At 47.0% G+C, this 26,012-nt stretch overlaps 1 protein-coding gene across 2 annotated transcripts in view; it reads right to left on the reverse strand.

Annotated features, from left to right (window-relative positions):
• The window catches only part of Myh11 (myosin heavy chain 11), a 97,036-nt gene that overhangs the window by 14,274 nt on the left and 56,750 nt on the right, over nt 1–26,012 (reverse strand). For both annotated transcript variants that reach the window (XM_041675919.1, XM_041675920.1), the window contains exons 12-31: nt 24,572–24,690; nt 23,813–23,965; nt 22,606–22,779; nt 20,417–20,590; nt 18,195–18,309; nt 15,290–15,483; nt 12,548–12,669; nt 12,382–12,451; nt 12,058–12,218; nt 9,590–9,698; nt 8,864–8,995; nt 8,553–8,759; nt 7,531–7,668; nt 6,776–6,899; nt 5,216–5,387; nt 3,715–3,927; nt 2,530–2,674; nt 912–1,118; nt 280–384; nt 47–199 (exon numbers count right to left, since the gene is read on the reverse strand). In XM_041675919.1, the coding sequence (XP_041531853.1) occupies nt 47–199; nt 280–384; nt 912–1,118; nt 2,530–2,674; nt 3,715–3,927; nt 5,216–5,387; nt 6,776–6,899; nt 7,531–7,668; nt 8,553–8,759; nt 8,864–8,995; nt 9,590–9,698; nt 12,058–12,218; nt 12,382–12,451; nt 12,548–12,669; nt 15,290–15,483; nt 18,195–18,309; nt 20,417–20,590; nt 22,606–22,779; nt 23,813–23,965; nt 24,572–24,690 (2,987 nt within the window). The remainder of the gene's footprint in view (nt 1–46; nt 200–279; nt 385–911; nt 1,119–2,529; nt 2,675–3,714; nt 3,928–5,215; nt 5,388–6,775; nt 6,900–7,530; nt 7,669–8,552; nt 8,760–8,863; nt 8,996–9,589; nt 9,699–12,057; nt 12,219–12,381; nt 12,452–12,547; nt 12,670–15,289; nt 15,484–18,194; nt 18,310–20,416; nt 20,591–22,605; nt 22,780–23,812; nt 23,966–24,571; nt 24,691–26,012) is intronic.

Raw genomic sequence — 26,012 nt, forward strand, 5'->3', positions numbered from 1 at the left:
GAAGAGAGGTGAGGATGCATGGTAGGCCCCAGCATGCTGTCCACACCTGAATGTTCAGGGTGGAGACGTGGCGTTCCAGGTTTTGCTTGGCCTCCGTCTCCTCATCTAGCTGGTCCTGGAGGCTGTTCCTCTCATCTTCCAACTGACGCAGCTTGGTGGACACATTGAGTTTCTGCCGGGTTTCTTCTTGTAGTAGCTCCTACAAGGGAAGGCATGCATGGCGGGTCCAGGGATGCCCCCAAGGAAGTAGGCACTCCAGGTCTCCCAGAAGGTACTCACTTGAGTATCCTGAAGCTGGGATCCGAGGGACGCCACATCCTTGGCCAGTTTGATGGCCTTGCCCTCTGCATCATTGAGCATGCTTGTGACACTCTCCACTTCATTCTGAGGGGGTGAGAGACTGGTGAGTTGAAAGTCTTATCACAGAACAACAAGAAGAGCCCTTCTTACTCAGAGTACATCACGCACCTTTGTGGGAAGGGAGCACAGAACCTCTTTGGTGATGGCCATGAAGGTAATGGAGGAGCAGTGGGTAGGAGAGAGCAGGCCCTACAGTTTTCTCCCCAGTGCTAAGGAGTGGACAAATCAGTACTGACTTTCAAAACTGGGACTCTCAGATATGCAGCTCATCTCTGCCAGCTTTGGTGGGGATTTGGAATCCAATAAGGTGGATTCTAACTGGACCCAGTCAATACAATGGGGCTCTGGTAGGATCTTAGAACTGCAGAGTTCTAGGGCCAGGATTCCCAACTTGTAGCTGATGGGTTCCAGAAGGAGCCACAGAACATGAGGTTTTGACAAGAAGAATTCACACAAGGGAATGCAAGGATGCACCTCGAGGAAGCCAACTTGCTGGCAGCCACAGGGACTTGGGAGGCTGGACAGCCGCAGCTTGGGGATGCTGGCCTCACCTGTAGCTTGTGAACCTTGTCATTGAGCTCTGCCCGGGCACGCTCCCCGTCGCTGCACTTGGATAGCACCTCCTGCAGCTGCACCTCCAGCTTCTTCTTCTTGTGCTCCACCTCCTGCTTTGCCTGGCCCAGGACACGCAGCTCCCCGGCCAGCTCCGCATTCTCTTTCTCCAATGTTTGCTTGTTTTTGTCTAGATTTGCCTTGGCCTGCCGAGGGAAGCAGAGAGAGGTGGACTTGTCCTCTCTGTCCCTCTTTCTAGTCCATCTCATCCAAGGGAAGGGGCAAAGGGAGCATAGAACTTCTATAGTGCTTCTGGGATTCCAGTTTCTTAACCCCATCAACTGCTTTCATGTCCTTCAGGCCTGCTCTGTGTGGGTTACCAAATTTTAGGACATTTCCCAGGAAAATATGAATTCCAAGTTCTTTTTTTTTTTAACAACTTCATGTTCTATCTTGTGACTGTGGGACTCTTTATTCAGATGGTCACACTTGTCAAAATGTGTTGAAAGGTACACGTAAAGTTGGTGAATTTAAACTGGGTGGGTGATGGCGCACGCCTTTAATCCCAGCACTGTGAGTTCAAGGCCAGCCTGCTCTACAGAAAGAGTTTGAGGACAGCCAAGGCTACCCAAGAAATCCTGTCTCAAAAGAAAAAACAAAACAAAATAAAAATTGGTGAGTTTAGCCAGGTGTGGTAGCACACACCTGTAATCCCAGCACTCAGGAGGCAGACCCTGGATGTGAGACTTCAGTTGTCTAATGAGACCCTGTCTCCAGAGAAGAAACAGAGGGTAGAGAAAGAAAGGAGGGCAGGCCATGGTGGTTTATGTACATAATCCCAGCACTCCAACTGAAGCAGGTGGATTATCATGAGTTCCAAGACAGCCTGGGGTATAGAATGAGACCCTATCTAAAAATAAGAAAAGTGTGGGGTGTGGGGAGCTTGTTTACATATTTCAATAATTCTGACTCCCAAAAAGCAAAGTAAAGACCTGGCCTTACCTTCCCTCAAGGCAAAAACCAGCAGATGCAGCAGTGCCTGCTCTGTTAGTGGGGCAGGCCAACTCCACCTGACTCTGCCTGCCTGTTATCTGTCATAGACTGTCTGATCTCCCTGCTATCTTTGTGATCAATTTATTTTACCAGCCAGCTCCCGTACATATGTGGGTCACCTAAGGAAGTGTTAAAAGCAGGAAACAGGAGGACGCTTTGCAGCTCCTGAGTCCAGGCAAACCACCCAGCTTCTAGATCTCCCACAACATATCTGGGCTGCACAATTTCTCTAAATCTGAGAATCACAAATCTCATAGCTTTTTGGGTTGTAGGATATTTGTATCTGTACATAGAGAAGCACCTTGGGGGATGGCTCAGGCTGAACGTGATTTACCTACTTCTCACAGACTATGTCCACGTAGCCTAAAGATCTTTATATCAAGTATCTTGGCACACCTACATTCTGACTATGGCCCATCTCATGAGGTCTAGGGTAGAGTTTTTCACTTGTTGTGCACAGAAACTTTTGGGTTTTAGGAACATTTCAAGATTCAAAGTTCTAGACAAGAATAGGTGAAATCAGCTGTCCTGATGTGGTTTCTGGGCTGTTTCCTGAGCACGCACCCTTTTGAACTGCTCCAGCTGCTCCGTGAGTTCCTCCATAGCTTGTGTGTGCTTCTGCCTCATCTCCTGGACCTGGGCCTCATGCGAACGTGTCTCCTCATCCAGGGCCTTCTTCAGCACTGTCACCTCCTGTTCCCTCTTGGCTCTAGGGGAAAAGAACACAGTGGATGACACTCAGGTTTACCTGTGACAATACTGAGCAAGGGGACAAGAGGTCTCCTGGTACTCAGAGCTGAAGTTCTCCTTCACCATGTGAGCCAGAGTGACTTGTCTAACCTCGCTACCCTGCAGTGTTGCATTAGCTGTGCAATGGGGAGCATTTTAGTTGCTCACAGAACCTCTTAAGGCTGGCAGACCAGCATAGAAAATATAAGTAAGAGTATGTCCCTTAAATATTAACACTTCTTGGATTTATCCAGCACTTAGTATGCACTTACTGTATGCCAGGCCCTGAGCTAAGATTTTTTTTCCTTGAAGTAGAATTTCACTCACTACATAGCCTAGGCTGGTCTCAAATTCACAATCCTTCTGCCTCTACTTCTGAGTACTAAGATTATAAGCATGAACCACCAGGCCCAACTGGACATGATTTTTCTATACACAGCATTTCATTCTCACAGAAACTCTACAAAGCAGTGGTGTCATTTCCCACAGGGTCACAACTACCATGTGACAGAGCTACAAGATGAAGCCCAGCCTGACCTGGAGTTTTAGCCACTGCTCTGGGTTTTTCTGCATCTCTAGCCAGGTGGGAGGGAAACAAAAGGTGGGACTAACCTTTGTACACATATAAAACCCAAAGTGTGGGGAATCCCTACCGTAGGACATGCTTATTAAATGAATAGATGTCCTATGTTCACAGAGACAGAATATTGTCTGGAATATGGTTTGTTTCCTCTATTTACTTGTAGTGAATCTTAAATCGGAGACCAATATAATGAATATTATTTTTAAAATTTAACATAAAACATATACACATGCACACATGCAGTGAAAGAAATTACTTAAAAACCCTAACTATGGGTGGAACTGGAAGAAATTTCCTTTTGACATCTGTTCTATCATTTTAAAGTTGTTCTTCAATTCTGCACTACTGCTCCCTTGCAGATAAAACTAAACATACTCATGTTCTAGACACAAACAGGTTTGCTCGGAGCCCACAGCCTCTGGGGCCCAGCCCCGTACCGGAGCTCCTGTTGTGTGGCTGTGCTGTCCAGTGTATCCTCCAGCTCCGTCTTCAGGGCTTCCAGCTCCTCCCCCAGGTCTCGCTTCTGCTTCTCAGCCTTGTTCCTGGCAGCTCGCTCTGAGTCCAAGTCCTCCTGTAGGTCTGAGACATGGCCCTCCAGCTCTCGAATCTTCTTTAGGGCATTGTTTTTCTGGGCAATCTCTTCATCAAGCCTGCCCGGGATGGAGAACCCAGATTAAGACCCCAAAACCAAGGCTATCCAATGCCACCAAAAACTGTTCTGGGGTTGGCTCCTGTGTCTCAAAGTGTAGGAGGCTCAGCTTAAAGAAAGCAGTGTCAATCCCATGGGCCTGTTTCCTTCAATGGAAGGAAATGAACAGCGCCTAATCACCTGAAATGCCGCAGTGAAAAGTAGTCCACCAACCTGGTGGTTCTTTGCCCTTCCAATAGGACTCAGCCTCTACCTGAATTGCCCAATATCCTGAGCATTGTTTAAGCCCCTATCCCGCAGTGAATAGAACCCATCCCTATGAAAGAGGCCCCTCGGACTTTACATCCTCCATCAATAAAATCTATCCCTATGCTCATCATAGATCCTTCTGGAGGCCTAGCGCTGAGCTCTGGTCCTGTTGCATGGTAAACATCTCTTTATTTCTAAGACAAAAACTGGCTTATGGAATCCAGGCTGTCCATAAGGCTGTGATCCTCCTGCTTCAGTCTCCTGAGTGTTAGGGTTACATGTATACACCATCACATTCAGCTGTGCTGTCCAACTTGACTATGATGAATGGGAAGGCCCAGGATAAGGGTCAGGCAGGTGCTCTGATGTGCTTACAGCCCAGTGGCTCCCAAAGAGGTCAGGGTCTTTCGGGAAGCGCTACTGCTCCAGCACAGACTAATACACTGGAGTCACATTTTTCATTAGTTACCCAAGTTCTGCCATGCACTCCAAGTTAGAAAAGAGAGATGAGCCTGGGGTTCAAGCCCCAGCTCTGCCTTTTACAAGCAGTGTGGGCAGGTAGTTGTGTCCCCAGAGAAGTGAGTGTGAGTGTGGTACAGTAGTTGTGTCCAAGGTGCTTCTGGGAATGAACTGAACGCACAACACACTACACAGATCGTCGTTTGCTGCTGCCATATGCGCAGCCTGAAGCCAGTCAAATGCCAGGATAAAGGAAGAGCAGAGGGAGTAGGAGGGCAGGTGACTCAGGCTGTGTGGCCAGAAGCTGGGGGAAGCCGCCTGCACAGAGAGTAGGATGGGGAGGATGAAAGCCTCAGATGACAAATTCTGGGCACCCCAGGTGCTGCAATCCCATTGGAGTGGAGAAAAGAGAAGTCAAATGTGAGGTTTAGGGGTGAGAGCATAGTTGAGAAGGCTTGCAGGAGACCTGGTCTGAGAAACATCCATCCTAAGGACCTGAAGCCACCTCAAAAACCAGAGGGTCTCTGGATACACACACACACACACACACACACACACACACACACACACACACACTGCACCTGGCCAGGGCTGCTTGCAGCTCCTCCTCTTTCTTTGCTAGCTGCATCTTGAGCTCCGCAATCTGCGCCTGCAGGTCTGCGATCTGCTCGTGGTAATCACTGGCCTCACCCTCCAGCTTCCTCTTTAGTTTCTCCAGCTCTTGCCGGCTCTTCTCCTCTTTCTTCAGCTTCACTGCAAGAGAGCCAGGGCTACTTCAGCAGGGGGACGACACCAGGAAGAGGCCTATGCCTTTCTGCCTGGGCTGTGGACATTGCTCATTCTGCCCTAGACCCTTCTCGGATGAAGGGAGTGTCAAGCCAGGGGAAAGATTCCCTCCCCCCCCCCCCCCCGGGTCTCACACAGTGTGGAGCCCAGATAGCATCTTTCCCATGATAATCTGTCTTTCTAAAGGTTCCTTTCTGATTTTTCTGGTTTATTAGTTTTTTTAAAAAAATATTTATTTTATCTCTGTGTGTGTGAGTATGAGTGTCTGTGTCCATGTGTAGCTCTCTCTGTGTGTATGTGTGTATGGCTGTCCGTGTTCACGTGTGAGTATCTCTGTGTGGGGGTATCTGTGCAAGTGTGTGCGCACCTGTGTGTGAGGCATTTGGAGGGCAGAAGAGGCTGCTGGAACCCATGTAGCTGGAGTTACAGCATCTGTGAGCCACCTACTGTGGGTCTAGAGCCAAACTCTGTCCTCATGATTTAGCACTGGAGAAATCTAGGCCATCTCTCCAGTCCCTGTGCAATAGTTTTTAAAGTGGCTCTGTAGAATAGTGGATTTTGTGAAGCCATTTCATAGACACACATGGTGGGACTTTGCTTGTATTTACCTCAATTACTCTCTTGTCCCTCCTCCCCTCTCCTTCTGGTCCCCTTTCTTTATTCAAACAGTTCCTCTTTCTGCTTTTATGGTTTTTCTTTTTTAAAACCTGATTCCATATGAGAGCAAAGACATTTCCTTTTTTTCTCTCCCCATCTCCCTGTCTTGTCTAGCCACCTGCCCTACCTTAATACCCCTTCCTTTCTACAGACCCCCTTCAACCTTTGTGTGCTACGCCTATGCACTCATTTAAAATCAAAACTCTACACTTGCATGCACAAGACTTTGGGTTCCATTCCCAGCACTGCATAAGCCCAGCACAAAGGCACACCTGTAATACCAGCATTTGGGATGTATCAGAAGGATCAGCAGCTCACAGCTAGCTTTGACTACATAGTAAGTTTCAGGCTAGCCTAGGCTACATGAGACCTGCCTCCAAAAATAAAATAAAATAAATCCAACAGGATGACTCAGCAGGTAAAGGCATTTGCAGCCAAGTTTAACAATCTAAGTTCAATCCCCAGGAGCTGTACAACAGAAGGAAAGAACCAATTCTACAAAACTGTCTGTGACTTCCATGTGCATGCTGTGACATGCAGGACCACACACACTACACATATATATGACATATATACACACTCAATCAATAAGTAATAAATTTTTAAAGAAAATAGAAAGTAAAATAATAAAAACATCAAATAAAATATTAAAATCTAAACAAAATCTGTGTCTTTGAGTATAGTTTCATTCCACTCACCCTCCAGTTCTGAGATCATGGACTCATGCTTGCTCTTCAGCTTTGTGAGGTTTTTAGCTTTTTCTTCCTCTTCTGCTAGATTGGTTGTCAAGTCGCTGACCCTCTCTTCTAGGAGTTTTCGTTCCTTTGGGGCCAAGGGGAAAACAATCATTGCCGTGGTTTTATTTTCCCTACATGATCTATGTTTTATTTCTGGCAGCTTCTATATGAACAGTTTAAAAAGAACCCCCTTCCTAATCACAGGCACCAGGAGTTCCAGATGGCAGAACTTCCTTAGGAACTTCCCAGGCTGCTCACTACCTACCTTAGACCAGTGTGTCCTGCATACTCAGTGTTCAGCTAAGGGACTTCCCCATTCCTGCCACACGACAGCTTGGCTCTGCCTCAGAACCTTTTCAATGCAGATCAGCCTTCTGTTCCTAACTATTTTCCAAGCTACATTCATGCCCCCTCCTCCAGAAAGTCTCCTTGGAGATCCCCTAGTATTCCACTCCTAACAGGGTGAGCATCTTCAGACCCTGGTCACAGTGGTAATAATTACTTCTATCTTGCCAGAGTGTAAGCCCCAGTGTAGGACACTGGCCTCCTGCTCCATGAGCGCCCTGATCCACACAGACCCTAGCCCACAGGGGCCTAGCTGATGCCCAGTTTGAATTAATGGAGTCAGCTATCTTGGAATTACTAACTGAAGTGCTCCCCCATTTTCATAGGGTGCCGGACGTGAGTCCCAGGCAAGCCCGGCACATCTAACTCACTTTTGAAAGTTTGTTGTTCTGATCATCCATGACCAAGATGTCATCCTCCAGTTTCTTGATCTTGGCCTCAGCTGTGACCTTCTCAAGCTGTAGTTTCTGCCTGGCAGCCTCCTCCTCCTCCAGCTGCTCCTCCAGGTCCTTGGTTGGGATAGAGACAAGCATCACAGCCTTGCTGGAACAAAGTCACTAGAGGAGATCTGGGCCGAAGATTCCCACATGCTGCTGTCTCCTCCAGAAAGGAGGAGATGGACACCCATGTAGGCTACTCTGCCTTGCTCAGTGTTGGTGACATGTCTTTACTGGCGTGTCAGTACCATACTCCAGACATTCTTTCTGTCATTCCTTCCAGAGGCAAGCAATTAGGCCCCACGAGTGTGGGGGGGGGGGCGGGGGAGCGGCAGGGGTGCTGAGAATTCTCAGCACAATTGGAAGGAAGTGCTAGACTGTAACCTCAGAAGCCTGGGCCATGGAAGGCATCATGGCTTCCTCCCTCCTTCTTCTGGGGGGCAGTCCACAGCCATGACAGGAGAAAGCCCAAGCAGCCCCCATGACGTGGCTAAGGAATTGGCACCTCCTGCTAACAGCCATGAGAATAGGCCACAAAGGAATTGATCTTTTAGCCTGTTTAAGCCTTCAGATGACTGATTGGGATCTTGATTGCTAACCTCACAAGTGGCCATAAGTCAGAATCACTCAACTGAGCCCCTCCCCAGTTGCTGACTACTAAGATAAATATGGACGATTTGAAGCTGCTATGTTCAGGCTGTTCATTACAGTGTTATTCTCACACCAAGCTGCTAACAGGAAGGGGGTCAGCATACAGAATACAAGGCACTAGACAGAGCAGGCTCTGGTGACTTGTGTTCAATCCCTGCCCTAGCTCTGTGGTGTTGGGCAGATAACCATTGCTCTCTAAGGGTGTGTGCCTCCGCTGTCCGGCATCAGGGCTGTGTATCATCAGATGCCTTCACGAGGGTCTAGTGAATCTGTTCCCATCATAAGGTGCCCCTGCAATGTCTTACCAGCATCTGCTGAGCCATCTTCTTCCTCTCAGCCTGCAGTTGCTGGCCCCGGTCCTCTTCTTCCTCCAGGCGGGCCTCCATCTCATGCAGGATCTCTTCCAATTCCTGCTTTTTGGCTGCCAGCCGGACCCGCATCTCCTCGGCCTCAGCATACAGCTCTGTTTCTGCCTGCAGCTGTTCTTGCAGCAGATTCTTCTCCTCAGCCAGCTGTATGCAGGATTAGGATGCAGGATCAGGAGGTGGCCATGAGGTGATCCAAGTCTCACTCCTTGCTGTGCAACCCTCACAGCCCACTGTACACTTGTTTATACCTGTGTGTGCTTCTGCTCCAGCTCCTTTAGCTCAGTCTCTGCCTTCTGCTGCCGCTCCTTGATCTTCTGCATCTCCTCCTCCTTGGCCTGCATCTCCTCCTCCTGCCGTGTCACCTGGAGCAATGGCTTTACCTGCATAGATACACATAGGGAGCCATTTTCATCAAATATTGGATTGGTTCTCAGCTATAGATGATTTTGTCTAGGTGACACTGGGCAATGTCAGGGACATAATCAGCAGATGAAACAGGGATGGAAGATTTTATTGGCATCAGTAGGCAAGAGGTATGGGCTTACATTTAAGAACAATTTCTAGGAACCTCTCCCACAAGACAGAATTGCTGAGCCTAAACTCAAAAGATGAGGGACCTTTCATTGTTTTTTGTAGTTCTGGAGATTGAACCCAGGGCTGTGTGCTTTACCCACTGGGCCTCTTATTAGATACATTTATTAGAACAAAATGAAAGAAGAGCCAAGGGAGTTGGACATAGTTATGCATCTTTGCAAGAAAAAGATCCTGCATTGCTGTTTCCCTGTCACAGTAGTGCATGGCTGTCACCTACAAACTTTAAAGACCTGCATGTGAGGCCTGACTTCAGACCTCCAATTCCAGAGTCACTTTGGACCACCTCCCATTCCCATCTCTAGAGACCCCAGTAGGGCTTGGGGCTGGGAAACTGAAGGAGGTCAGGTGGTTTCTGGAAAGGTGCAGAGACAATCACTCACTTTCGTGAAGAGCCTCCACCATTGCCAGTTGCGGAGCTTGAGGTAGGCAGCACAGTTCCTCTGGATCACCTTCATGGCTGTCAACTGTTGCTGCCTCTTTATGAAGGCCCTGTGCAGAGGAAGGCAGGGAGCCGTGAGTTGCTTCCCTCATGGTTCACGGCATCATTCCCTGTATAGGACACCCCCCGTTTGCTCCAGCCGATCTTTCTGAGCATCAGAATATAATCAGAATATTAACCAGCATATTATCTGATCAAGCCACTTAAGCTGGCTCCCAGAGCCTTTCTCAGTAGGTAAGGGAAACTTCAGGCTCACAAATGCCACTGAATCAAGGCTAGAAATGATATCTAAGGAAAATTCCTATGCTCTGTTTCTACAAGGATTCTTCACACCCTACCTGTGCCCACTGAGTTCTGACAGACTTCTTTATTCCTTGGTAGTATTTCAGAATTCTCAAACCTTAATACCAAACCAGCACTATGTTTCTTAGGAGCTTCTGAGTTTAAAAAACTACAGAATGATGACAACAAACCCATTCTGCCATGTTAGGAGCCTCGTGGGCTGTGGGTACATATAAGAACACCAATTATTAAGAGTACCAATTATTTTGGGAACAGGAACAACGGCAACAGAGAGTTTAATGATAAAATTTAATAAATTAGGGCTGCTGTTGCTCTAAGGGCTCCCCAGTATCTGGACGTAACCATATTGAGTCACTGACCCAATCAAGGCTCTGCAGATGTGGTTTGGACTATACCTGATAATAGCCCACATTCCAGTCTTCAGCACCTGAAAGATCGCTCTAGGTTGTTTCCTTCCTTCCTTCCTTCCTTCCTTCCTTCCCTCCCTCCCTCCCTCCCTTCCTTCCTTCCTTCCCGCCCTCCCTCCCTCCCTTCCTTCCTTCCTCCTTCCCTCCCTCCCTTCCTTCTTTCCTCCCTCCCTTCCTTCCTTCCTTCCTTCCTTCCTTCCTCCTTCCCGCCCTCCCTTTCTTCCTTCCTTCCTTCCTTCTTCCTTCCCTCCCTCCCTTCCTTCCTTCCTCCGTCCCTTCCTTCCTTCCTCCCTCCCTTCTTCAATCATTCCTTCCTTCCTTCTTCCCTCCCTTCCCTTCCCTCCCTCCCTTCCTTCCTTTCTTCCTTCCTTCCTTCCTTCCTTCTTCCCTCCCTCCCTTCCTTCCTTTCTTCCTTCCTTCCTTCCTTCCTTCTTCCCTCCCTCCCTTCCTTTCTTTCTCCCTCCCTCCCTTCTTCCTTCCTTCCTTCCTTCTTCCCTCCCTCCCTTCCTTCCTTCCTTTCTCCCTCCCTCCTTCCTTCCTTCCTTCCTTCCTTCCTTCTTCCCTCCCTCCCTTCCTTCCTTTCTTCCTTCCTTCCTTCCTTCTTCCCTCCCTCCCTTCCTTTCTTTCTCCCTCCCTCCCTTCTTCCTTCCTTCCTTCCTTCTTCCCTCCCTCCCTTCCTTCCTTCCTTTCTCCCTCCCTCCTTCCTTCCTTCCTTCCTTCCTTCTTCCCTCCCTCCCTTCCTTCCTTTCTTCCTTCCTTCCTTCCTTCTTCCCTCCCTCCCTTCCTTTCTTTCTCCCTCCCTCCCTTCTTCCTTCCTTCCTTCCTTCTTCCCTCCCTCCCTTCCTTCCTTCCTTCCTTTCTCCCTCCCTCCTTCCTTCCTTCCTTCTTCCCTCCCTCCCTTCCTTCCTTTCTCCTTCCTTCCTTCCTTCCTTCCTTCCTCCTTCCCTCCTTCCTTCCCTCCCTCCCTCCTTCCTTCCTTCCTTCCTTCCTTTCTTCCTTCTTTCCTTCCTTCCTTTTCTTTCTTTTCAGACATGGTTTCTCTGTGCTGCCCTGGCTGTCCTGGAACTTGCTCTGTAGACCAGTCACTCACAGAGATCAGCCTGTCTCTGCCTCCCAAGTGCTGGGATTAAAGGTCACCATGCCCAGCAGGGGGCATCTTTCCTTGAGGAACTTGAGTTTTCATCTCAACACCAAGCAGAACTGATGAAGCATTGCAACTTCTAGTGTCTCCCTTTATGAATCTTATTTGAACATGGGGTTAGAGATACAGCCAAATAATCTTTCCTCTGATATGGTCTCATAGTCTAAGACTTCTGAAATGAACCAGCCACATTTCCAAGCCCTCTCTAAGCATTATTTCATTAACTCCTCTTGAACAATTTTATGAGGCAGAAATGATTGCACTCAGGAGAAATCTGAGCACATAAAATGAGAAATTGAGAATGAGAACCCAGGTCTAAAACTCTCAACCCACTGACAGTCGTTCTGCCCTTTCTGTACCATCACTCTCATATATACATTCCAGTTGGTAGCTTCTGCTTCCTCTCAGAAAGAAGCTGTTGATTACGGGAGTGTCTTAAAATAGATGGCCTCTTGGAATCGGGGAATCCCAGTACAAAGCTGGAAATCCCCTTCTCTGGACTTTAGGTTTCTACTCTGAATTTGGGGGAAGCTTTAGGATACAGGAAATTGTATTTACTTTCTGGCCAGGTAGCCACGACACATCGCCTGGAAGGCCATGATCACATCAGTAATCTTCAGGTCTCGTTCCTCCTCCAGGTGGGCCAGGACTCCCGTTCGGAAGAAGATTTTGCTCTGCCCAATCCTGTACAGGTTGGGGTCAAGTTCCAGGGCTTTGATCTGAGGAGAGAGAAAGAGAAAGGCTGCTATTTTCAACTGTTCTGTTTGTTCAGTGGTGCCATGTATTTAGGAACCATTCCACCCAGATCAGCAACTGGAAATATGACTCAGAGCTGGGAGGTCACAATTGGATGTCTGGGGAGGGTCCCAAGGTTAAGCTCACCATGAGAATGCAAGCTTGCTTTCCATCCATAAAGCCTTTGGGGATGGCGTTTGCTGCCAGGATCTCATAGCTTAAAACACAGGACAGAAGTTACACACTCATCTCCATGATTCATGCTTTCTTCAGGGCTTGCTCCCCACTGCCCCACCAACCACAGCAGGCTCACCGTTGCCGGAACTCTTGGAAGACAATCCTGTTGGGGAAGCCCTGACGGCAGATGCGGATGCCCTCCAACACGCCATTACACCGCAGCTGCTCCAGCACCAGAAATGCGTCCAACTTGCCAGACTATGGAAGTGGAAGAGGCCAGTGACCACTCGAGCAGCAAGGCCCAGACCCCAGGACCAGAAAACTAACCTGAAGTCTGTGGGGTCTTCACAGAGTTTAGGTGAGGTACAATGTCCCCTGTTGCCATCTCTGGGTCTTTATATTTTCTTTGGCATTATTTGTCCCATAATCCCATTGTACTTGGTGGTGCTAGCACCCCTGGCTAGAAACTGGGTCTGTTTCCCCTTTACTATCCTCTCCCTCACTCCTGGTCTTTGCTAATCCATAGCTCTTACCTCCCAAGTCTCTCCCAGTAATTTTCTTTTTTCCTTTTTTAAAATTTTCCATTTTTTAAAATTGATTTTACTGAGCTCTACATTTTTCTCTGCTTCCCTTCCTCTCCCCTCCCCCTCTATCCTCTCCCATGGTCCCCATGCTCCCAATTTACTCAGGAGATCTTGTTTCTTTCTACTTCCCATGTAGATTAGATCTTTGTATGTCTCTCTTAGGGTCTTCTTTGTTGTCTAGGTTCTCTGGGGTTGTGAATTATAGGCTGTTTTTTTTTTCTTTGATTTATGTCTAAAAGCCACTTATGAGTGAGTCCAGTAAGTTTCTTTAAAAAAAAAAAAAAAAAAAAAAAAACCTCGGGAGACAGAGACAGCAGATCTCTATGAGTTAGAGGCCAGCTTGGTCTACAGGGCAAGTTCTAGGACAGGCTTTAAAGCTACACAGAGAAATCCTCTATTGAAGAACCAACCCCCCCCCCAAAAAAAAGCAGTTGTAGTGTATTAGTATATATTATGTTCTTGCATGCCTATGAGAGCATACATGTGTGGACATGTGTGGTGTGTGTGTGCTATGTATGTGTGTATGCGTCTGTATATGTGATATGTACTCATGTGAAATGTGTATACTCATGTGTGTGTGTATTCATTTGGAGGCCGAAAGTTGGTGTCAGAAATCTTCCACTGTACTCCTTGACTCGTTCATCCAAACTCAAAGTTCACCAGTCCTGCTAGTCTCTTAGCTGAATTGTTTTGGAAATTCCTTGTCTCTGTCTTTGGAGATTAAAATTACAAGCAGGCCACCATACCTACCTAGTATTTATGTGGGCTTTTGGGGTTCCAAGTCATACTTGTGTGGCAAGCATCTCTCCCAACCTACACTCGTATGCCATTGTCTGTGTCTTTTACCCAGACAACTGCAGCACCTTCCAACTTGGTCATCTCCCCTCAGTCCTGCTCATTCCTCCTAGCTCCTCATTTGGTCTAAAACATAATTTTGATCATGACCTACTGTATAAACTCCTTCAGTGGCTTCCTACAGACAGGAGGCCATCACAAAAGGAACTCCATAATCCAGTCCAGTCCCTTCCCTACCTCATGTCAATAAGAAACAAGGGGGCTGGACGATGGCTCATTCCATAAAGTGACCACTCTATAAGCTAGAGGCCCTGAGTTCAAATCCTCAGGACCCATGTAAAGCCAAGCATAATGCCATGTGCCTGTAATTCTAGAATTGTAAGAAGGAAGGCAGGGATAGAGGATTTCAAAAAACTAGTAGGCCAGCTAAACTGTCCTGTGTGGTAAAGCTTCAGGCCAATGAGAAAGCTGTCCCACATGGAAATGGAAGGTGCCTAAGGACCAACACCAGAGCTTGTCTTCTGACTCTACAGTACACTGTGTATGTGTACATGCACACGAAACAAAAACAATACAAAATGAGCTAGCTACAGTTTTCTTGCCTAGACTCATTTTTTTACCCCCAGTCCTTGACCTAAAGGCCTCCAGACACACTCATACCTCATTATGCACGTCACCAAGTTGATGTCTACCCATGTCTTTTAAAATGACATTTATTTATTTATTTATATTTATTGTGTATATGTGTGTATGTGGGATTGGTGTGGGCACAAGTGTGCCACAGTGCATATGCGGAGGTCAGAGGAAATCCTGTAGCAGTCAGTTTTTCCCTTCTACTGTGTGGGTCCCAGGGATGGAACTCAGGTTATTAGCCTTGATTGACATCAAGAGCCTTTACCCATTGAGCCATCTCACCAACCATCTATCCATTCTTAAAGTTCTTGCAGAGGTAGATACTCCAGTTTTAGGTTGTTTTCCTAATTTACCATTGTGAGTCTAGCCTGTGTGTTAAGGTCCCTGGTCTCCTGATATTTTGGGGAGAAATGGGGCACATAATGAGATGTCCAGCAGCCTTCCTCGCCTCTCTCTACTGGATGCTATAGCAATCCCCTTCCACTTGTGACAAGCAAATGTGTACCCAGTGATTTCTCCAGTGCTGCATCCTAAGTGTCAGTCACAAATAGCAGCTTGGCAAGTGTTTACTAGAAGAATGGAAGGGTTGGTGGCCTCACACCCCATGCCACTACCTAGATGAACAGTCTCTGGAAAGAGTCCCTTCCTTCCTTCCTTGATTTCTGTTGCTTTTAGGCATGGGGAGTAGGCCCCAAATCCAGACAAACTGTCCACTGTCCTTGAGGCTGCTCAGGACAGGGACCAAGGTCAGACCTCTTTTTCTGCCCCTCCACCTCGTTAGTCTGCCTTGTTGCCTCCCGGGTGCCTCTCTGCAGTCCTCCAACACTACCTCATGGGCAGGAGCTCCAGGCTGGGGGGTACCTCACCCTCTTCTCGTGATTGGGGATGATGCAGCGCACAAAGTTAGGCGTGGTGTTGTGCAACGTAGTCATCAGCTTCCCTAGCTGTTCTTTGTAGAGCTGGCCCACAGTGCGGAACATGCCTTTCTTAGTCTTGGAGGCACTAGGCAGTGAGCTCTCGGTCATCTTGGCCATCTGGTCCAGGCCCACAATGCGGTCCACTGTGGGGTACATGAAGGATGATATCAGCCTCTGGGCCACTTCAGGGGTCCTACACTTTTGTCACAAACCAGACGACGAGACTGTGAAGATGGTGGTCGAGGGAGGTGTTCCTAGACCCCATCTGGGGGTACCGTTCCCATTTTTCTTTGTGATGGTCAGGTGTTTCCACCTCTAGCTGAGGTAAGAGCCTCGAAGTAGTGTCAATTTGGGCATCCTTGAGAGCACCCGAGTGGCAGATGAACCAGTGTCCTCTCAAGGATCACAGAGACCTAAGGAGTCAGTTTTGTTCTTGGTGCTAACTCACTGGGTAGCCTGGCCCTGGACCATGTTGTGCTTCAGTTCCCTTCTCTGCAATGGCAGCAATAGCAGCATCTAATTCATTCATTCATTTATTTATTATGTATGTAATATTCTGTATGTATGCCTGCAGGCCAGAAGAGGGCACCAGACCTCAGTACAGATGGTTGTGAGTCACCATGTGGTTGCTGGGAATTGAACTCAGGACCTTTGGAAGAGCAGGAGATGCTCTTAACCACTGAGCCATCTCTCCAGCCTCCTAGCATCTAATTCCTAAAGATGGAATATGACCACAAAGCCTAGAAAGCCCTGACCTCCATAGTAACCTTCAGTACTTACTGAACCCTAGGGAGTTTGCTGAGAACTGACTATGGATGGCGTAAGCACACAACAAAGGCCCTGTCCACTTCAGCTCATAGGTTACCCATCTCTGACAGGAGGAGGCAGACAATGCAATGTAGCAGGTAGGCAGGTATGCTTAGAAAAGTTAAGGATAAAGAGAGGGGGAGAGGAAAAGGAGTGAGAAGAGAGAAAAAGGGAGAGGAGAAGAGGATGGGGGAACAAGAGGGAGAGAAGGAGTGACTTCCCGAGACAGGGTGATAGGAAGTGTCTGTCTAAGAAGCTGATCTTTGAGCAGATACAGAACCAAGCAGTGACCACCATCTTTCCACAAATGCATACCTGTCCAATGAGAGAACATCCTTGGTATAAGTGACAAGTGCTCTGAGGAGTGATGTGGGAGTGTCATATATCAATCTGTTGATTTCATTGGCTAAGTAATAAACAAACTGCTTGGGCTCATAGCGTAGAACATAGGTGGGTGGAGTAAACAGAACAGAATGCTGTTAAAGCCTTTTTTTTTTTTGTTTAAACCGAAAAAGGGGAAATGATGGAGGAAGGTCATTGGTTAAATAAAAAGAAACTGCTTGGACCTCATTGGTTAGAAGATAGGTGGGAGGAGTAAACAGAACAGAACGCTGGGAGGAAGAGGAAGTGAGCTCAGAGACTCCACAGCTCTCCTCTCGGGAGCAGACGCCTCAGAGAGACGCCATGCTCCTGGCTCCTGGGCAGACGTACGCTTTGAAGCTCCTACCCAGGATGGACTTAGGCTAGAATCTTCCCGGTAAGCGCACCTAGCTGTGCTACATAGAATATTAGAAATGGGCTAGTCCAGGTGTGAGAGTTAGCCGAGAAGAGGCTAGATAGAAATGGGCCAAGCAGTGATTAAAAGAATACAGTGTCCGTGTAATTATTTCGGGGCATAAGCTAGCCGAGCAGGCGGCCGGGAACACAGCCCCGCCGCCCTTATTACTACAGAGGAGGACTGAGAAGATGTAAGTGCTCAACAGCCAAGACACCAGTGGGCAGTATTATCACCACAGAGGAGCTTTGCTTTGGGCAGGTGCTCTGCCACATAGCCATAGCTTCCCGTTTCTTCTTTAGAATGGAATAAGAAGTGCCCACTGGTACAGCATGTGCCACCATCATGGCCAGTTGATGTAGCACTGGATGGAGCCAGAGCCTCCTATATGTCCAAGCTCCAGCCACAGCCTGGGATTTAATAGGGAGACCCTGGTACAAGGCTGCATACCAGCAATGAGAGCCAACCTCATGCAACTCCTAAAGTAAGCAAGACGTGGTAGAGACCCAGTTTACAAATGAGGACATCCAAGCTTAATAGTTAGGCAATACGTCCAAAGTCCTTCTGACTTCATCATGTCTAGTTAACCCTCTTCCTGGACCCTGACACAGGACCTTTTTGGTGAATCCAGGAATGAGATGGAGGAGCTCAGTGTCCCTCATTTAAGAAGATCATGAACTGAATTTTCCAGGGAAAGAAGGGCAGGTCTGTGTTAAAGATTCTAAAGGGCTAACAGATTGGTAATTATGGAGACCTGAAATGTTAGAGATGCAGGGTTTAATCATCTTGGGCCATCTTTAGCCCCTAACTGGCCATTTATTGTCTACATCCATACCTGACCTAATATTTATCTATCATAGACAGGTTGGGGCTGTCTTAACAGACCACCAGTTTCCACTGACTCCAAAGCTAAGCATGTCATCAGGTCCCCACAAGAGTCCTTTAAAGATTACCTTGATTATTCTAGAACATTAAAACCTCATGAAACCATTTCCACATTGAGGCCAGCCATTTGGGGTACCCTGAGCCTTATCTCCAGCCACAGCCACTCATACTCAGCTTAGGATAGATTCTTACTTCCTTTACAGGGGGAAGTGTATGCTGTGCAGACAAGGCTGTTTTAGTGTGGTAGCATTAGCATGTGACAGTCTGCTTCTCTTCCAGGCCCCACACGAGGCCTCCCAGTTTGTTACACATGAAGGAACTAGGGCAGTAGGTCTGAGGTGTTCAACCTCCTAGATCAAAGCGGCCTCCAGGGCAGGAAGAACTTACCATCCTTCCACAGGTCAGCAACAAACTTGTCAGAAGAGGCATTGAGGAGTGAGGTCACGTTGTCATTTAGCGGGTCCATGTTCTTGGTCAGCCAGGCAGCTGCATTATAGTCCACCTGCCAAAAGCCACGCTGGCATCAGGCTGCCTGCCTCTGAAACCCACCACAAGGCCCAAATCCTCCATGTTCACATCTCTAGACCTTAAATGGGAAATGGTATTGTTTAGGTTGCCATGATGGGTCTCCACTGACATCAAGGAAGAGACAAATAGGTCAGAATCTTCAGGGACCCTACACATAGTAGGGCATTCACCAGTGGCAAATCAGTGCCAGAAGAAACTCTTGCTGTTCTGTCCACAGAGCCTCAGAGGAGCTGCCTTTTGCCACAGTCTCACACTAAGCCCCAAAAATGTCCGAGGAAGATAATGGTGACAAAAGTTGTCCTAGGGCTGGAGAGATGGCTCAGAGGTTAAGAGCATTGCCTGCTCTTCCAAAGGTCCTGAGTTCAATTCCCAGCAACCACATGGTGGCTCACAACCATCTGTAATGAGGTCTGGTGCCCTCTTCTGGCCTGCAGGCATATACACAGACAGAACATTGTATACATAATAAATAAATATTTAAAAAAAAAAGTTGTCCTAGACACCTTGTGTTTCTCCTATTCCAGGGCAACTGGACAGGACTCCTCAGTGTTAAAGTCAGCCAGGGACGTCTTTCCCACTGTCTGAGGAATAGGGTTGGTTCTACTGGACTTCATCATAGCACAGGGGACTGAACCTAGGAAGTCAATCAGGGTAGGTGCCCTAGTCTGTTTTCTGTTGCTGAGATAAAACACACTGACCAAAAGCAACCCAGGGAAGGAAAAGTTTAATGGCTCACAATTCCAAGCTATAGTCCATCACTAGAAACAGTCAGGGCAGGGACTCAAAGTGCCACATCCACTGAGAAAGGGACAGAGAAGCAAATGTGCCTATGCTGTTTCTGCACCTAGCTTTCTCCTGTTGCTCGTGAGGTGGTGCCACCCACATGCAGGGCAGGTCTTTGCGCCTTAATTAACAATCAACACAATTATCCCCAGCCCAACATGCCCACAGGCCAACCTGACCTAGGTAATTCCTCAGTCGAGATTCTCTTCCAAATGATTCAAGATTTGAGAGTAACCTTCATGTAGGCCAGTGCTCCAGCACTGACTGACAGCCCTAGGCTGCTAGCTTAGAGGTCTTTAGACATGGATATATGGAAAAGGACACTGAAGGCTTTTGAAAACCCCTGACTTGCTTAATGTCCAAATTTAACGCCTGTGACTACAGCACAGTATGGAGCGGCAGCACAGCTCTGGCGCGTTGTAACGGGATGTGGTTTCTATGGGCGATGGGGTGACAAGACTGAAAAACAAGCACATAGGAACCTGGGCAAAGTGCTACCGGCAGATGCTTAAAGGAGCAGAAGCTTTACTGAGAGTATAAAGTGGGAGGCAAAGAGGCCACGGTACAAATATTTCCAGCTTGGTGGGCTATACAGTCTGCCACAATGCTCAACTCTGCCCTTGTAACATCAAAGAAACCAGAGATCTTATGGAAACAAATGGGCCTGGCTGTGTTCCAATCTTGGCCAGAAGCCTAGATTGTGTGAATGGGGCAGTGCCTGTTCCCATGATGCAATGTGAGATACTAGAAGGGTGACGAAACAATTCTATAAGCCAGAATAAGCTATGGCTTCTCTTTTCTTTCTTTAAATACTTATTTATAAGTATGGATGTTTGCCTGTGTGACCCTATGTGCTGTGTGTGTACAGTGCCAGCAGAGGCCAGTGGTGGATTTTATATGCTATTCAGGACACACTAATATCCAAGATGATGGTGGTGGTGATGGTGACAATGTTGACAACAATGGTAAAGACTTCCACAGATGGAACACAATGGTGATGCCAGGGGTTCTTGTGAACTAGAGAAGATCCACTGGTCCCTCACTTCAGGGGCCTTGCCTATGGGGTTTGCCATGGAGCAATCAGTACTTGAAGTCTTCCCAGGGAAGACTATCCTGGTTAGGACAGTTGACATACCTCAGAGACGCTCACTCTCACTACTGACTGAGGCTTAGACAATGAGCCTCTAGCTGGGAACTGACTTGCTATACGTCTCTGGAGGGTACAGCCTTTGTCAAAGCATCCTTGTGTAAATGCCCACCCTCAGGACAGAGCACCCCTCAAGAACCTTGACCAGTACCTTCCCAGCATAGTGGATGATGGAGAATTCAGTTTTGTCCTTTAACTGCTTGGGCTTCTGAAATTTGGGGTGGTTGCCCTGCTCTGAGCACAGCTTCTCCACAAAAGACTTGTCCGTGGCTTTGGGGAACCAGCACTCTTCATCCAGTAAGGCCAGCACACCTGGAGGGTTGTTCTGGAACACAGGAGGGTAGGATCACCACCAGGCTGGGTCATCACTACCGGGCTCACTGGGAAGGGACAATCATTCAGATGCCACAAACACAGCCAGGTAAGGTGGCACAGGACTAGAATCCTGGCAAAAGTGTGAAAACAAGTTCAAGGCCAGGCTTGAACTTGATCTACATTGAACACTATCTCAAAAAATTATTTCCCTCTCCAAAAAGAGAGAGGTCACACAGAGGAGAGACACTGCTACTTTGTTTTGCTTATGTCAAAGATCAATCCATGTCCTCTTTCCTCCACCCCATGAGGGATTAAGAGCAAGAACTACCAGGACACAATGCTTGCTGCTGCTTATGCTGGGCAATACACAAACACCACAAAGATGGCATTCCCCTCTCCCACTTTGAGTGGGGATAGAACTCAGGCTAAAGCCTGCTAGGCAGGACCCTATCACTGAGCTATATTTCCGGCTATATTGGTTTGGTTTAGTTTGAGACACAGCATCCTAGGTTCTCAGACAGTTTGAGACACTATAACCCAGGCTGCTATAATCAGTCAACACTTGATGTGGGATTCCCCTCTGTAGGCTATGAAAATGTTTTATTGCTATTGATTAATAAAGAAGCTGTTTTAACAGAGTAAAGCCAGGGGAAAATCCAAACAGAGATGTAGAGAGAGAGTAGGTAAAGGCAAAGAGAAGCCATGTAGCCGTAGAAGGAGAAAGACATCTGCCACTGCCGGCCAAACTTTGCCGGTAGGCCATAACCTCATGGTGATGCACAGATTAATAGAGATGGGCTAATTTAAGATGTAAGAGCTAGCTAGAAATATGCATAAGCTAATAGGCCAAGCAGTGTTTTAATTAATACAGTTTCTGTGTGATTATTTTGGGTCTGGGTGGCTGGGAAACAAATAAACAGTCTCCGCATACAAACACTAGACTCAAACCTCCAGCATTCTTCCTGCCTTAGCCCCTTGAGTGCTGGGATTAGGTGTGAGCCACTACACCCAGTTAAGATTACACAAGAATCTCAAAAGAATCTGTTGCTTTACTTCCTTATAAATTTACCCAGGATCCCTTTCAGCAAAGTTTTTCCTATGTCTGAGAAGGTATTGGTTTGTACCGTTCACCCTCGGAGAACTGTCTTCACGTTGATGATTCCAGCTCACAGAACTATTTCCTGATTGCCTTCCATAGTGCCTTGGTGAAGTGTTGGTTTGGTTTCACCACTGGCTCTTCCAGGAGGTGAGGGTCTATACCTATCTTGTTCATAGTTATAACACCAATCCTTAAAGAAGAGGCCCAGCCTGCAGTAACTGCTTGCCTTCTATGACTCTAGAAGTTTGGGATACAGTAGTAGACAAATCACAGACTCTTTGGGAATGAATGAGCCAAAGAGAGGAAGAGAAAGACTGAGGGAACTGCATTCTGGTGGTGTATGCTCTAATCCTAGCGCAGGAAGCTTGAGACAGAAGAATTGTTATAATTCAACCAGATGTGGTGGTGCATGCTTGAAATTCCAGCACCTGGGAGTTAGAGGCAGAAGATCACAGGTTCAAGCTCATCCTCAACGACAGAGTGAGTTTGAGGCCAACTGGAGCTACAGTAAGACCTTGTCTCAAAAAAATTTATATATGCTAATAAAAATATCTTTAAATTTTAAAGCAATAGAGTACTTGCCTAGCATGGGCAAGGTCCTGAACTGCAACTGCAGAATTGCTAAAATAATTATTTTGTTGAGGATCAGTGTGACTAATCTCATGACTCATGGTGCTGAGGCAGGAAGACTCTTAGGTTTGAGACTAGCCTGGTCTACATACGAAGTTCCAAGTGAGTTGGCTCAAAACAGGGGAGGGGTAGCATAAAATAAAGCAACTTTGATTGTAAACATAGACAGCATAGCCTAGTTCCCCAAACTCCATTGACAGCCTTTCAGGACTCGCCCAGAGACACCACACATGGAAACAAACTCTGACTCGGTGTGTACAAATAAATGGGTCAGCATGCACATGCGAGCCCCTCACCGGCCGCTCAATCAGCTCAATACAGGGCTGCAGGTCCAGGCCAAAGTCAATGAAGTTCCACTCAATGCCCTCTCGTTGGTACTCTTCCTGCTCCAGGATGAACATGGTGTGGTTGAACAGCTGCTGCAGTTTCTCATTGGTGTAGTTGATGCACAGCTGCTCGAAGGAGTTTACCTACATATACACAGAGAGGGAGGGCAGCTGAGCTGGGTGAGATCATAGGGCAGCTCAGGTTGCAGGAAGCCCGGTGGCCTGGACCTGACTTCCTGAAGAGCTCTTCCTGCCACCTGGCACCCAGAGAGGTACAAGACTCAAATAAGACTGTGTAAAGCCCAGGATGCCTGGCAAAAGTGGTCCACACCCCTATCACAGAGTACTTATCTCATATGATCAACATATAGATGAACTAACCATATAAGGCATATTCTCCTCACCAATTCACAAACAGGGAAACTGAGGCTCAAAGACAGGATGATCCCACAGTAGAGCTCTTTGATAGATCTGTCACCCTCTTTTTCTCTGAGAAATTCCCTCCAACTCATGAGAGTGGGACCCAGGCACTCTGCATATACTATATGAAATATAGGAAGATCTTGAGCTCAGTGATTGGCTGAGAGTTAACCCACTGACTCAACTCAAGTGAGCAGGAACCATTGTGACTTCTATGTCAAGATTTGGGTTGAAGCTCTTAGAAATGAGATCCTCTTTTTTTTTAAAGATTTATTTATTTATTATGTATACAACATTCCTTCCATGTATGTTTGTATGCCAGAAGAGGGCACCAGATCTCATTATAGATGGTTGTGAGCCACCATGTGGTTGCTGGGAATTGAACTCAGGACCTCTGGAAGAGCAATCAGTGCTCTTAACCTCTGAGCCATCTCTCCAGCCCCGAGATCCTCTTTTTTTTAAGATTACTAAGTGGCAATCTAGATCTCCGACGCTATCTTGGCACCATGAGAGGAGAGCTATTGGAGGGGAAGCCAATGTGGTAGGAAGCAGAGCAGGTAGATCCTGCCTATTGCAACCAGCTTGACTGCCAGCTAATTTATACAAACCAATACATAAATAGTGGATGTATGTCTCTTACACACACTCAAGTATAACCTTAACCAGATAGTTTGCTACCTATAGTGCCTATCTGTGTATCTTTCTACAAAATAAGTGTTTCAAAGCCCATCCCAGAGGACAAAGACCATTGATATACCTCAAAGATCTCAAACCCAGCAATATCCAGAATGCCCAGGAAGGAAGCCCCCTGCCGATGGGTCTTGTCCAAAGCTTTGTTCACACGGCTGAGGATCCACCGGAAAAGGCGTTCATAGGTGGCCTTGGCTAAGGCCTCAATGGCAAAGTCAGCCTGCAGGACAGTGAAGGAAACACATGTATTGCCAACAGGAAAGTGGTAGAAAGAATGATTAGACTTAAGGAATGGCTGGATGGATAATGAAATACCACCCATGAGAAAGCCTGTGGAGCCTGTCCCCACCCAGGACCAATTAGAGACTACTAGCCCTGCTTGAAAATATTTCTACAGGTCAGGTCTCTAAGAATCACTGATGTGTGAGGGACTCAGCTCTCAATCCACAGTATCCTCAAAGTTGGCATATGACTGAAAATATTTTAGTATTGAATAAATGAAAGATGTAGGGGTGAATGGATGGATAGAGGAACAGATGGATAGGTAGAGAAATAGAGGAATGGGAGATGATTGGCTGGTGGATGAGTGGTAGAAGGGTTAATGGGTAAAATAAATGGATGGAAAGGAGGGTGGGTGGGCAGGTGAGTGGATGATGGATGGTTGAGCTAATGTGTGGATGGGTGGGTGGGTGATTGGGTGGATAGATGAACATGTTGGTAGATAAATGGATGGCTGGTGGGTGGATGAGTAGATGACATGATATGGAACGACAGGTGCCTGGATGGGTAAACAGCTGGATGTCTGCAGCATAAACAGCACCATTACCTGTTCTTTGGTTTGAGCTTTCTGTACCACATCCCGTCCAACTTTGATACGAGGGGTCAGGATGGCTCTGGTGAAATCTGTCACATTAATTCCCACAAGGTGGCAAACTTTCTGAGCAGCTGTGTGAGGAAAGAAGCATCTTAGCTAAGCCACCAAAGAGAATAGGTAGGTGCCACTGGGACCAGAGGGAGAGGCCACTGTCATCTACACTGTTTATTTCCCTTTAAAGAAAAAGAAATGCTAGTCACCACCTATATGGAGGTGCACATCTGCCATCCCAACTCTTGGGAGATGGAGACAGGAGCATCTCTGTCCACACAGTGAGTTTGAGCCTTGCATGGGCTATGTGCAACCCTGACTCAAAAAATAAAAGCCAAGCAAATAAAAACAACTGCAAAAGAAAGAAAAACGAAACTGTAATGTATTTATAAATGTCTATTCTGGTCATAAGCTTGTGGCTTGTCATATTACTGTGTATATTTTTGCGTTTAAAAACTTACTTTCAAAACCACACAGAATCATATACTCAGCTGCTTCCTATACATAAAGCCTTGTCTATCCCATGGGGTGTGTGTGTGCCCATGTGTGTGTACACATGCCCAGCAGAGAGTCTTAAGCGTAGGATTCTTCCACTGCTTCATAAGCTCTCTGCTCAAGCCTTTTTCAGTGAACCCTTCTGGGGAACTGGATCCTGTTCATGTACTACATTTGGAGAGTACTCCACAATACATGTCCAGTAGGGTGGAAAGCAATACAATACACAGTGGCCCCAGAATTAGAAGCCTTATGCTCAGCTACCACCAAAAGTGGTGAGAGTCAGGGATCTTCTCAAAAGCACAAAATGTTGAGTATTTTCAAAAAGGTTGCCAGAATCAGTGGAAAACCAGAGAAGGGGAACCAGGGTTCTGAGTTAACTATGATTTCCAAATAAACAAAACTTTGTAGCAGAACCTCTTTTTAAAGGTTTTGTTTTTATTTATGTATATGTATGTGAGTACTGAAAAGGGTGATGGATACCCTAGAGCTGAAATTACAGGCAGTTGTGAGATAGCTGTCTCAGGTGCTGAGAATCACATTGGGATCCTCTGGAAGAGCAGCAAGTGCTCTTAATCTCTCAGCCATCTCTGCAACTCCAAGGAACATTCTTGTGATGGAAAGTGTTTGTAGGGGAAAGCCCAGCCCAATGGGGGGCGTGTTTGCCTCGGGCTAATGTTTACATATGAATCTGGTGGGCGTGAGCCCTGCCAGTCCTTTTTTTGTATTTCCTGTTCCTCGCTGGATCCCTGGTGTTATAAGCTATCCCTTCATTAAAATTTGCTGTTTCATACTAAGCTAGCCTGGTTATTACGCCGTACACAAGTGTTACAGCTTATCTGAAACCTGGATTCAACTGTGCCACCTGTATTTTATCTGCCATCCCTCATTTGCAGGGAACATGAGG

Source organism: Microtus oregoni, unplaced genomic scaffold (genome assembly GCF_018167655.1).
Source record: "Microtus oregoni isolate MIOR12 unplaced genomic scaffold, Mior012 000027F_ref0000203, whole genome shotgun sequence".
Lineage (NCBI taxonomy): Eukaryota > Metazoa > Chordata > Mammalia > Rodentia > Cricetidae > Microtus > Microtus oregoni.